Raw genomic sequence first — 13,566 nt, 5'->3', positions numbered from 1 at the left:
AGGAAGGAAGGAAGGAAGGAAGGAAGGAAGGAAGGAAGGAAGGAAGGAAGGAAGGAAGGAAGGAAGAAAGAAAAAAAGAAAGAAAGAAAAAAAGAAAGAAAGAAAGAAAGAAAGAAGTTGCTAAGGAATCTCAAGTCTCAGACTCAGTTTAGTATCTAGTTTAGTATCTTTTATTAAACATTCAATGTTCTGACATAATTACATTGAAAGTTTTGGAAGTTCAGATCAGAGTTAATCTGGGTGACTAAAAGAGAGAAATCTGTACTGCACTAATCTCCCGGCTGCCAGCCCTGTTGTGTGAGCGTGAGTGACCCTGCGGTCCACTTCCTTCTGCTGTGGAGTGAGAAAGGCACAAATGCCTAGGACTGGAGTAGACTGCACGGGTCTGTGGACGTGAAAACATTCAGTCCAGTTCACTTATGGGTCACTAGGCTCTTTCCAAAGCTCAAGATCACATGATAGAAAACAAAGCAAGTACAACAAAGCTATGTAGTCTGCTAAACGATTACATTATTTGCTCGTGACAATGAATCCACAAAAATGTAAAGGGCTATTAGGGCACTTAAAAGGCAATCTTAAACCATCTCAGCAAAGGATAGGAGATGCATTACCAGTAAATTGAATCAGACTATGGCTCAATATACAAAAGCAGTATCCATCTACAAATTCAAAATGTATTTATAGCACAATCTTTTAGCAGATTCATTCAATTAATTATTCACAATCTAAGCAGAATAATTCTAGCATATTAAAGATGATTTCGAAACAAATACCAAGAAAACTTCCAAAGCTATAAAAAAAATATAAAATTGTAGTTCTAGCAAACACCAGTAATCTATTTGTAATGCAATACAGAGAGTTCCTTGTAATTTTACTCAGCTGCGATTTCTTACACAGTCCCAGTTCACACTTTCTGAACGCACGGGACATGTCTGGCACTACACTAAGTGCTGGACGGATACACTGTGTCTGTCCACCTCTGTCACAAGTCTCTAAGTGCTCTAAAGCCCTGATGCACAGACTGGGAGAGTGAAATCTGAACAAGGTTAAAGATGTGCTCATAGTCAGTGTATCCTTGGCCCTCAGCTTTCAGCCACGCTAGGCAATGTCTTCACTCGCATACAAACGTCCACCTCGGGGGCTGGAGAGATGGCTCAGTGGTTAAGAGCACTGCCTGCTCTTCCAGAGGTCCTGAGTTCAATTCCCAGCAACCACACGGTGGCTCATAATCATCTGTAATGAGATCTGGTGCCCTCTTCTGGCCTGCAGACAGAATACCTAGAATACTGTATACATAATAAATAAATAAATCTTAAAAAAAAAAAAAAAAGAAAAAGAAGGACATAGGCACTAGCCTGAAGAAGTTGGTGCAGGAAGAAAGCGTGGAACCCGGGCGTGTCCAGCTTTAAAAAAAAACAAAAAAACAAACGTCCACCTCTTCTTGACAGGGAGAGGGCCCAGCATGTAAGTGAGGAAGTGTATCAGTGTGAAAATCCAGCTTCCTCCAGTCTTCACGTGGCCAATGACCATGGCTTTAAAATTATTTCCTATTTTCACAAGTAAAACTAGGACGTTATAAATTTTAACCTATAAAACCAGTGAGGAGGTCCTAGCACAACAGGGGACTGAAGAGGACAGTGAATGCTGAGTCTCTCCAGGGGAGGTAAAAGAGAAAGTTTATCACAATGTAGCTTCAAAATTAACCTTCTCGGAAGTAATGGGCAGAGCTGCGAGCTCACAGCAGTCTTTGCCCTGCACTCACCTAGGTTTCTCCTGAGTGATTAAAATCTTCACTTTATGAAGAGCCTTCTTGGCTCCCGTGGCCGTGGCCAGCTTGTTATGAGCTGGGCTGGAGTGTGGGCTGGAGATGTACACTTTCTTCCCAGGGCCTGAGGGAGGCTTGGATGGAGAGAAGTCCGAGATAAAAACAATGCCCTCGCTGGTGAGTACTGTATCAAGAGAAGCAGAACTCTGATTAAGGGTCAACCCAGGTTAGCACACAGCTCCACTCCAGCCCATGAAAGCAAGATAATGGTACCCACTTGGAATGCTGTCCCACAGAAACAAGAGTCCACGACAGCTCACCAGAAGCCTCCAAACTGATATTCTAAATTACATCTTTTTTGTTTGTTTATTTTGTTTTGTTTTGTTTTGGTTTTGGTTTTTCGAGGCAGGGTTTCTCTGCAGCTTTGGAGCCTGTCCTGGAACTAGCTCTTGTAGACCAGGCTGGTCTCGAACCCACACAGATCCGCCTGCCTCTGCCTCCCGAGTGCTGGGATTAAAGGCATCAGCCACCACTGCCTGGCTCTGAATTACATTTTATATTAAAAAGATTTTGCAAGATTTTTGGCATCAAGAACATTGGTTCTTTCAGAAAAAAAAAAAAACTATGCATAGACTTCCATTCCCATTTTATCCTATAATTCAAGCATTTTTTTTTAGAATATACAAGCCACACGTGAAGACTATTACATGTAAGAAACCTCATGTTGGCCAGGCAGTTCTTTGTGAGTTCGAGGCCAGTCTGGTCTATAAGAACTAGTTCTAGGACAGGTACCAAAACTATAGAGAAACCCCCCCCCCCAAAAAAAACATAAAAAGAGAAAAAGAAACCTTGTGTTACCTTCAGCCAAACACAAATATTTGATTTGATGACACTAGATTTTTACAATTATTCTGGGCTACTAAGTCTAATAAGCATCTTTTTCCTTTAAAAAGAACAGCCTAAACCTTAGGATAAAAGTATTTGTTTGTATCTGTATGTCTACATATAACACACATGCCTGCACACAAAGCAGAATGCCAACCAAAACTTCCTATCCATGAGACAAAAGTATCTCAGCACCACACTTAGTAATACAACTTAAGCTTTCCTGTGACTTAGAAAAATCATTTCCCTCACACCCCGGCTGATACTGCGTATACGGCAGGGAACCACACATGTGCTAGGTCCTGACATCAGTGACGCCACTGTAGGCACAGGGATCCAGGCAATGTTATGACAAGTTCGGCACATTCTGTGCAAGTGTAAACACAAAGTGGCAGCTGACACGTGAAAAGTAGAGAAGGCAGGACACATGTGATGGATACCTGAAATCCAGCAGTCAAGAGACCAGGGAATCATGGGTTTGAAGCCAATCTGGAGATCTTTTCTCAAATTAATAATACACACACACACTCACTCACACAGTGCCTCTACAAGTCAAATAAGAGACACAGGGTTAACACAATGAACTCAGCCTAGTCCTTACCACCTTTCAGGTTCTGAAATGCATCCTCCCAGGTCTCACTGGCTGCCTTCTTTCAGGCCACTGTACTACACTGACTATAATGAACCTATTGTTCCTTTTACTGAATTTTTCAGTAAACCAATAGGTAGGTGTATATGTATAAGTACATACACAGACAGGCCTGAACAAAATGTACTGATCTTATTTTTTTTAAATTTTATGATTTATTTATCTTTATTTTATGTGCATTCGTGTGAAGGTGTCAGATCTCCTAGAACTGGATTTTCAGACAGTTGTGAGCTGCCACGTGGGTGCTGGGAATTGAACCCGGGTTTTCTAGAAGAGCAATCAGTGCTCTTAACCGCTGAGCCATTTCTCCAGCCCCTGATCTTATTTTTATAGCCAAGTTTTTCTCTTTACTTTTCTTTCTCTTTCAACATAGACACACTAAAACACACTGCCTCTCTCAATAACTTCTGATAAATAAAATCAGAATTTTGAATCACTGAAATCCAGGGAAAACACTATAGCTCACAGCTAACTCTTCTGCCTCTTTCAAGCCTCTGATCATTACTAAAATAAAGTTTATTCTGGCCATTAATCTAATGTAACTTTACAACACTTAGTTCCCATCCCTCCCCATCTCCTTCATCAGATTTTATCTTCTTTATACCATTTATCACCTTTTAAAGACTTATTATTTTTGTGGGGGGGGGAGGGGTGCCACATACATGTGGTTGTTGAATTCCATGAAGCTGGATTTATAGGAGGTTGTGAGCCATCCAACATCAACATGGGTGCCAGAAACCACACGAGGGTCCTCTGCTAGAATGGTCCATCCTCTTAACTGCTGAGTCATTCCTACAGCCCCACTTAATATCTCTTAATACACTAGAACTTATGTATTCGCTCCATTCATAGTTCAGAGTCTGAAGTTGGGAAACTCCATCTTGGTTCCCAGAATAGGAATACTAGCTAAAGCAGTATCTGTTGAATCATAGAATAAAGTGTATTTTTAAACAATAAAACTACACAAATATCTAAAACAATTCTCATCTTTAGATAATTTAATATACAAAACACAAAGTTAGCAAAAAACTTCTACAAAAAAAAAAATTCTCACGAGCTTGTCTTTTACACGAAATAGCATCGACTGCAATCATGGTTTTAAAACCAAGAACTTTGACTACAGATGAAACGAAATTCCTGACTCAAGTTTTTTAAACAAAGTCTACTTAAGTCTGATCTAAGATCACAGCAGCCCTCTGTCCCAAAGTAGTCCAATACTATTCAGCCATGAATTCAACATGTGTATTGAAGGGACACTAGCCCACTTGAGCATGTGGCTTTGGCAGGCCTTGATCTTCCTCTCCATTCCCTCTGTCTTGCTAAAAACCATTAGATTACATTCCTAATAGCCACCAAGGTCTATTCCCTCATTTGGCTACTTTTTCCTCCTGATGCTGACTACCAAAGTCCAGCTATCAGAAGCCCCTTTGGCTCATCTAATTAACATACCTAGTTAAAATTAAACACCTCATCCTAACACAGGGTTTCCCCCTTTACCTTTATAAACCACCAACTGCCTATGTCCACGTCTGTCTTCTCTCTATCCAGAGATAGTCCTTTGTCCCTCTGGGACAAATACCCCTTCCCCTTTTTCCTCGTCCCTTTCTCCCTCGTCCCCTATCTCCTTAACCACCACAGTCTAGCCCACTCTAACACAGAATTCCCCTTCCCCTCTTCTTAAGTTACACTTGCAAAATCCTTTGCTGCTGTTTGCTGCCTGAGCCAGAAAGCAGCTATTTTAACTTTTCTTCCCTGCTTAAAACAGGTGTTTGGGTGTGGTTTGTGTCTAATCTGGGGTCCTGGAAGAAGGCCCTACTGTGCAGTAGTTCCCCTTCATGTATGGCTTGCTAGTGTAAGTATATAACAATAAAAGTACCTGCAAACGGTGTGGGGATACAATTCACTACGTACATCAGGAACTGCAGCTATGTGGAGGTGTGCTTCTCCAGTGCTCACTTTAAAAGTCACTGAGGATAGATAATGCATGCTGTGTATGTAACACTAATTTCGTTTTTATGCTTCCTAAAACTAACTTTCTGCAATTATTACTTACAAGTTAAATGGGAGGGATCGAAAGGGTCAAAGGAAAACGAAAGGATGTTATCTGCATAGCTCTTCTTCCACAGCTTGGTGCCCGTGTCTGCATTCCAGAGCACGATGTAATTTGGTGGGTGGATAGCAAGCAGCAAGTCTCGGGAGGCATCTTGATTCCACAGCCACTGCACATCTGCACCAGAAAGATGAGAGAAAAACCTCAAAATGTCTGATCACTTTGTTCTTGATACTTTTCCAAATGTATAACCCTTAAAATCCAATACCCACCCCCCAAATGTGATCTACATGCATTATCAGGCTAATTTTATATAAATATGAATTGTTTGGTTCACATCTCGATTAACCTAGTCTAACTTGAGGGCCCAGCCATGAGGGGAGCCCATGCCTGACACTGCCTGGATGGCCAAAATCTGGAAGCTGATGGTTCACTGGACCCTTTTCCTCCTACTGAGTTGTCTCATGTAGCCTTGATATGAAGGTTTGTATCTAGTCTTTATTGCAACTTGTTTAGCCGTGTATGGTTGATATACTGGGAAGGGGAAGCTGCAGTCAGGATGTATTGTATGAGATAAGAATTAAGAAAAAGAAAGCAAAAAAAAATTATGCAGGGCTGGGGAGACGGCTCAGTAACTGAAGTGCATGCCCTGCATGCTTGGGGACCTGAGTTCGGATCACTAGAGTCTATGTAAAAAGCTGGGCACGGTTGCACATACCCGTAATTGCAGCATTGCTATGGCTAGATGGGGGCAAATAGGATGATTCCTGGAAGCTCACTGGCCAGCTAACCTGGCTTGTGTGATAAAGCTCCAGGCCAACCAGAGACTCTGCTCAAACCCAAGGGAGAAGGCACCTGAGACTGTCCTTTGTCCTCCACATTGCAGACATACACTGGGATATACATATGCACTCAAATCCACCTCCTCACATCCCCTCATATCCCACAGGTGTGTGTGTGTGTGTGTGTGTGTGTGTGTGTGTGTGTGTGTGTGTGTGTGTGTGTGTGTATGTGCTTCAGCCCAGCAGGAGACATTCTAAAAGACTAGTCTAAAGAACACTGTAATAGTTTTAGAAGAATAACATTAAAAGAAAAAAACCAAGCACCTCTGCTATGAGCATGAACAAAAGTCTGTTGATCTCTAAGACTTTATCATCAGTACTGAAAGCCGTTTCACTGCAGTCATCAGACAGTGCACTTGACAGTTTGTGCTGCCATAACTCAAGAGTCTCATCAATATAGCTGAGCCCAACACTGAAACTAATGCGTTTTACTATAGCATGAATCAGTTAAAATTTAAGGAAATAGAGCCCAAAGTATACTGACAGAGGAAAGGAATGTGAAATTCCTATCAGAAGATAGGCTAAATACCTCCAAGAGTTAGACTGGAAATAACAAAAGCAATCAAATGGAGAGAACTAACGACAAGACCTTCCAAGAGCGTGCATCACCAAGCTCCGCAGAGCTGGGGACTCACCTTGGATGGGCTTGGCATGCTCTTGGATCTCACACTGAGCAACACCAGCTGCTACATCCCACACGATGATCTTGCCATTGACATCGGCAGAAGCCAGGCGCAGACAATACGGTGAGCCGATGTGATGGTGGTAGTTCTCCCGGGCCCACTTAACCTGGTTTAGAGGAGAAATCGGATAGAGCACACTGTGCCAGATGACATCAGACATCATCTCCCAAAACATCAACCATTCAGACAATAAAAATAGTTTGATATGACTGAGTAGAAAACTAGCACTAATTTTGAAAAGAAGACATCTTTGTTATTTATTTTTAAGTTGTGTATTTGATTAAAAGTTTCACAATGCCTTTGAAATGTGAAAAATGATGATGGATAGCCTAGATATTTTATTAACATCAAGTATGAAAACAAAATTTCTCAAATGCTTGGTAAAATTCCAAGCCATTTTGTAACGTAGTTTTCCGAAAATCTAATTTTGGCAAAACATCTAAAATCATGAATAACTAAGAAGAATATTTTTTATTCTTAAAAGGCCATGGAGGCCTTGTGTTTATTATTATCCTAATTAGAAAAACACATAATCCAAGAGCTAGGGAGGAAGAGGCCGGGATCTCTCTCTGAGGAAAGCTGTCTGGCTACACTTTTCATTCAAACTGATGAACTTTGGGTTCAGCAGGAGACCCCAACTCAATACATAAGATGGACAGCAAACAAGTAAGACACCACAAAGGGTCAACCTCTAGAAACCACTTAGGCAGGCACACACAGCTCTTGTGCGGGCTAGTTTATGTCAACTTGACACAAGCTGGAGTCACTTCAGCAGAGGGAATTTCAGTTGAGAAAATGCCCCTTTCAGATTGGCCTTGATTGATGATTGAGTGCTGTAAGAAAGCAGGCTGAGCAAGCCATGAGAAGCAAGCCAGTAGTGTTCTTCCATGGCCTCTGCATCTGTTCCTGTCTCTTGTTCCTGAGCTGATTCCCTGCATGATGAACTACAAGCCAGAAGCTGAACTAAGTAAGCCCTTTCCTCCCCAAGTTGCTTTTAGTTGTGTTTTAGCACAGCAATAGAAATCCTAACTAAGCAGCCCCATAAACACGCGTGTCCACACATGCAAACATGGGTATATGCACACACAACATACATTAGTTCTCAAAGTACATTAAAATATAAAAATAAAGTTTGGCCTGTTGGTGCATTAATAATACCTGATATTCTGGAGGCTAAGGAAGAAGGATACAAGTTCCAGGCCAGCCTGGGAATGCAGCAGCATCCTGTCTCAAAATTGGAACTAAGTGAAATAAGGGCTGGGTATGCAGCTCAATGGTCATGTGCATGGTAAGCATGGTGAGCATGTGCAAGCCCTACCCAGTGTCACAAACACAAATTAAAAGTCTACCAGAACTCTAAAGTAAATCTGACCAAATTCTTGAACACTGACTATTCACAGAGTAAGAGGTACCTCTTATAGTTGTCACCATAAGTCAAAGCATTCCCTGGCTAGCTGGTGCTCATAACCACCCCTTCTTCTCTCTCAGCACCCTGTTATTGGACAATATGTTATTACCAGCTCTTCACAGCAGACCATGGAGGCCTTGTGCTTTTATTCTGTAACCTCAATGTATATTCTAAATCTGCTGTTCATTGTGTTTAACTGATAAACATCATAAATATTCATATACACAGAAACATAGGTAAGCACACATGTCTACACATATAAACAGTTATGTGTAATGAATGTCAAAGTAGAAAAGTAATAAATTATAACAGAACTTATGGAGAAGGCAGAAATAAGTTTTCTGAATATGAATTTTACTAATCTTTACACTCCTCAGGTAAAATTCTTTTTAATAAATGTGTCTGTGTCTGTGAATGTATGTTGTATACATTTGCTTTTGAACATCATGTGTATTGTGTGTACTATCTACACACAGGTACATCTGGTGGACTTCCACTATCTGCAGTTTGCAAACATGAACTCCCCTTCTTGCTAATGTGTGTTTATCATGCAAAGCCAATACTTGGAGGGCATTTGCAGAGAAGGACAGCCAGGTGACTAAGCAGAGTTGACCGATACATGCAGGGGACCAGCTGTGGAAAATAAGGCATCCTTACTTCTGCTCTCATGGTGCAAATAAGTGTCCAACTTACAGCTATTTACTGCTATGTTGTCCATATTTGGGCTTTTTCTTGACAATGTTATTGTCTAAAATGCTCCCAGCCCACTGCTGCTTACTGTACCTAAGTATAATAGGTTACAATGTACCTAACCAGATAAAAAGTGTGAAGTACCCTTGCTCAGAGATACAGTTGTTGGTAATGAGTTCAATTTCAACAAAAACACAAGTGCACAAAGGTCGTGTACTGACATGGTGATACAATGTGTGCTTAAAGGCTCATCGGATTCTGCCTGCTCAGTGTCTGAAGTGACTTCATGGAATATACTGACTTGGAATAACAAGAAATGTGTGCGCATGTTTACAGGTGCAGTGCTGCAGGCTACTTACACAATTCCAAGGAGTTCATAAACTTCTGAAAACTCCATTATGCACCCTGAGCTACTAAAACAGAGAAAACACAGGAAGGTACACTGCATACAGAGAACCAAGACAAGAAGTTTTCACCAGTGATTAGTGAGCGAGAAGACAGGAAAGTGATATTCTAAAATTACTACTAGAAAATACAATTACCAATGCAGCAGTCTACATCCGTTGAGAGTATTTTTTTTAAATAAAAATTACTTACAATAATTTCTTCAGGCAAAATAAATAGACTATCAAACTGAAGCTTGAATCTACACATAAATGGAACTCTAAAGAAGACAAAAGGGGAAAGGGAAGGAGTGGAGATAACAATACTTCTATTCCTGAAAGACTCAAACCAAAAACCTCTCTACCGTTCATAATACTTAATGGTGAAGGACCGGGTGCCTTCCCCTACGCTCAGGAAGGAAATAAAAGTACCACTTAGTATCCTGATTCACTGAAGTTAGAGTCCTGGCCAATACAATATGGAAAGAAAAAACTGAAGCAAATACAGACTATCAAATTAAACTCTGATCCTTAGCAGATACCATGAATCAATGCATAAAAATCCAGCTCAAAATTACTAGTTTTAAGAGGTGGTGAGTTTATCAACATCATAGGACATAAGTGAAGATACAAAAACCAATTGATACTGGTTTCCTCAACCTCATATCATAGGCAAAATTAACTTTAAATGTATCAAAGAGCTAAAAACAAAATTGTAAGTTGTCTTGATGATGGAGAAAGCCATGATTTCTTGAATATAGCAGAAATGTACATGTTAAAGAAAGAATAAATTATATAAAACATAAAACTATTCTTGAAAAGGCACCATCTAAAGAAGTGAAAAGAAGATCCAATAATGAGAGAAAATGTCTGCAGATCACGTGTTTGTCTGATGAGGGGCTCATCCTTAAAACATACCGCTACGGCTTATAACTTAATAACAGAAAGACAATACATTTCAAAACGGGAAAAGGATCCAAGTAGACAATTTTACAAAAGCACACAAACAGCCAACAAGCCTGTGAAAAGATGCTCGTGGTCATCCACTGGGAAAACCCTAATCAAAACCACAGTGAGACTCACTCCCACCCACAAAGAAGGCTCATGTTTATACGCTCAGCACATGGCAGTCAGTGTTCAAAACTAACGGACCAGTCAGTGAGACGGTAAGTGACAGAACTGGTGTTTTCACTCACCTCTTCAAAATGCCCTAGAATGAGCACTTGGCAATGCACTCTGGGTGGACATTAAGTCATGTATGTGTAAATGCTAGGCAGCCCTAGAAACTGTATTTAAAGATGGTTTGACATTCATAACTATGACTTAATGAGAACCTATGATGTAATAAACTTAAGGCAGACTGTTATGGGATTAGTGTGCGATTGAACTTACCTTAACAATATCAGCTTTATGTTTTTCTAGAACTTGCAGAGTTTGGGCAGTATTGGAATCAATCACTACCACAAGCGAATGACATCCATAAGCAATTAAACCTTGCCAGCCCCTGCCAAAACAGCAATGTTAAAACGTAATTAAACAACAAAGCAACTCAACTTTCCTCTTGCCTATCATAAATGACTCTAATTCATATGTACTATCATTAATAGTATTAGTTAAAATCAAAAGTTTATGATATCCTTCCATTTATATAAGGCCCTAGCTAAGCTTACAAATAATTTAAGAGTCATTTCCACTTAACCGGACAGTTCTAAAAGATGTGTACATTGAGCTTTGATGTGTAAGCCAATCTGTGCTGGCTTTGTATGTACACACTTTATCTCATTCAGTGTCCAATAATGTTTATTTTTATAACAACCTAGAATCCGCAGTGTGCCTAGGATAAGTGACTCGTCTTAGTCCTTCCAACCAGATTTAAAAAAAATTAACAGAAGACGTTTCGGCCTCCATAGCAACATTTCCAGCACCACAGCCATGAATCACACATTATTAATACTTCTCAAAGCTTCGGTGTTATTTTACTGTGGAAAGAGAACCGGCTGTGGAGAGGGCTGTGCCTCACAGGTGCACAGGACAGAGTCTGGGGCACTGCTGAATGGATGTAAGTGAAAAAGAGGAGCATGAGCGGCTAAGAAAAAGACAGGACCGGGAAGAAATAAGGTGACAGGGAGTGGAGGGGGGTGAAGCCCTCGCAGGTCCAGATTGGCACAGCAAAGGAATAAGAAGCGGAGAAAAGAACACAGGAATGAAACCGTGTTTGCACCTAGGAATTGCCCACTCGGGACGTTTGCGACTTATATGACAACAAAAACATCTCAGCTAAAAGAAAATCTGGGAGCTGTGGGTGACCGGAGGCGGTCTAGGAGGGGAAGACCGGAAGCCCCGTGTTCTTCCCCGTCCCCTCGCGAACTGCGACCTAGGCCGGCGGCCGGAAGCACTGCCCTCACCAGTCTACCGCCGCCTTGTTGTGCGCGTTGAGCACCCCGGTGAGGGTGCGCGCCGACACCTTGAAGTTCACGGTGTAGGGTAACATCCCGGCGGCACAGCGGCCCTCCCCACCGGCAGGCAGGAAGCGACACGCGCAGCCCTTCCGTTCCAAAGTCCGAGTAGCCGCGTCAGCGCCGCTGTCTGGTTCCGTGGGATCCAAGGTTCCTCCTTCCAAGAGTCCGTGTCTGTCTAGGATCTCACTCTCCAAGTTCCTCCCTCTCCAGAGTTCCGAGAGTCAAGTGAGTCCCACGCTTTGTGCCCTTTGCAGCTACGCATGGAAGAAGGGTTCTGCTGCCAGTCGCACCGGTTTCTTCCTTTTGGGAGACAGATTGCTGGAAATCATGAAAACAAAACAATGAAGACCCAGTTTACCTTTCTGACTCGGATTTGCTAATATGGAGCAACTACCATTGCCAGGCTCTGTTTGTTGTAGACCTGTAGGGATATGCAAATGAAGACAGTGCCTTTGCGCTCATAAAATGTATGGAGAATAATAATCAAGGTATTTTAGATTTGCAGTTACAGGATTCTCGGAGAACCCTGAAAGTACTAGCAGAAAAGAACAAAAGAACACCAGCGAGGGAAAGCAGGGGCAGAAGCGGTGACCAATTGCAAGAGGACAATTAAGAGCCAAAAGTTTCACTGGCTTTACCAACTAAAATTGGTAATTGTTTGAGAAAAGAGTTTCCCAAGAATGATAAAATAGCACAGTGACATTACCAATATGTCCTTCTTGGCATCCGAAGCCTATAACAGATTTCCTTACCTTGCTCTAACCTGCCTACCTGATTTTTTTTTCCACCTATGTATTTGAAAAATACAGTAAATGTCTGGGTGCATTTTAATCCTAGAGTTGGGGGACTTAAGCACCAGGAGAAAGTTCTGAGTATAGACAAGGCCAAAGAAGTGCAGCTGAGTGAGGGCCTAGGAGGAGATAGAGTCCCCAACGCGCTGAATTTTGTACTAGTGATCACTTACCATCCCTCACCTCTCAGAATTCGCAGCTAGCCTAAGAAATTCCATAGCAGCTCCTGCTGGAGTCAGCAAGAAGTTACTGCCAGAGTGACTACCCCAGCTCAGGGTTTCAGCAGGGAAGTAGGTGGGATCTCTCTGGCAGTTCAAGTTCCAACCAGTACGTTCTTGCCTGTGTGAGGATGGCCTGACCTTTAGAAGAGGCCTTTAGCAACTGGGTGTTGGAGTCTTGGCTTGTAATCCCCTTACTTTAGCATTCAGAAGGAGGCTGCAGCCGGAAGACTGAGGTAAATTAGAGACCAACCTGGAGCTACACAGGGCTCTCACTGGTGCACGGTCAGGCGACCCCTCCATTCCACGGGGCTCTGTATGATCAAACACCTGACAGCAGGACAGGTGCCAATTACAGGGAATATAGGAGAGGAGGGCTTTCTGGAGGCCTGGGCAATTCCCAGCCTGGAGCAAAGGCAGGCACTAGCCTCCATGATCCATCTTCTTTTTAACCCTGTTCTCACTTCCTTTTTAAACTGTTTGGGACTCCAACCCCTAGAAGGGTAATGCTGACATTCTCAGCTCAGTTAAACTTCTCAAGAAACATCTTCACAGATACACGGAGAGATTTGTCTCCTAGGTGATCAAAGCCAGGGGTTGCTATGGGGATGCAGATAACCAGAAAGCAGCCAACTAAAAAGCTAAATGAGAACTGATCAAGCCAGCCCCTAGTCTTGGCATTATTCACATATATTCGTGTGTGTGTGTGTGTGTGTGTGTGTGTGTGTGTGTGTGTGTGTGTG

General features: G+C 42.0%; 1 protein-coding gene across 1 annotated transcript in view; it reads right to left on the bottom strand.

Annotated features, from left to right (window-relative positions):
- The window catches only part of Wdr11 (WD repeat domain 11), a 50,107-nt gene extending 38,146 nt beyond the window's left edge, over positions 1–11,961 (bottom strand). Inside the window, exons 1-5 of the mRNA XM_005351357.3 lie at positions 11,761–11,961; positions 10,748–10,859; positions 6,827–6,980; positions 5,353–5,526; positions 1,763–1,949 (exon numbers count right to left, since the gene is read on the bottom strand). Coding sequence (XP_005351414.1) covers positions 1,763–1,949; positions 5,353–5,526; positions 6,827–6,980; positions 10,748–10,859; positions 11,761–11,846 — 713 coding nt within the window. The 5' untranslated portion in view covers positions 11,847–11,961. The remainder of the gene's footprint in view (positions 1–1,762; positions 1,950–5,352; positions 5,527–6,826; positions 6,981–10,747; positions 10,860–11,760) is intronic.
- Positions 11,962–13,566: the final 1,605 nt, after the last annotated feature.

The sequence above is a fragment of the Microtus ochrogaster genome, chromosome 8 (genome assembly GCF_000317375.1).
Source record: "Microtus ochrogaster isolate Prairie Vole_2 chromosome 8, MicOch1.0, whole genome shotgun sequence".
NCBI classification, from domain to species: Eukaryota; Metazoa; Chordata; class Mammalia; order Rodentia; family Cricetidae; genus Microtus; species Microtus ochrogaster.
The sequence above is the reverse complement of the archived record's forward strand: the minus strand, read 5'-3'. Positions and strand labels throughout refer to the sequence as shown.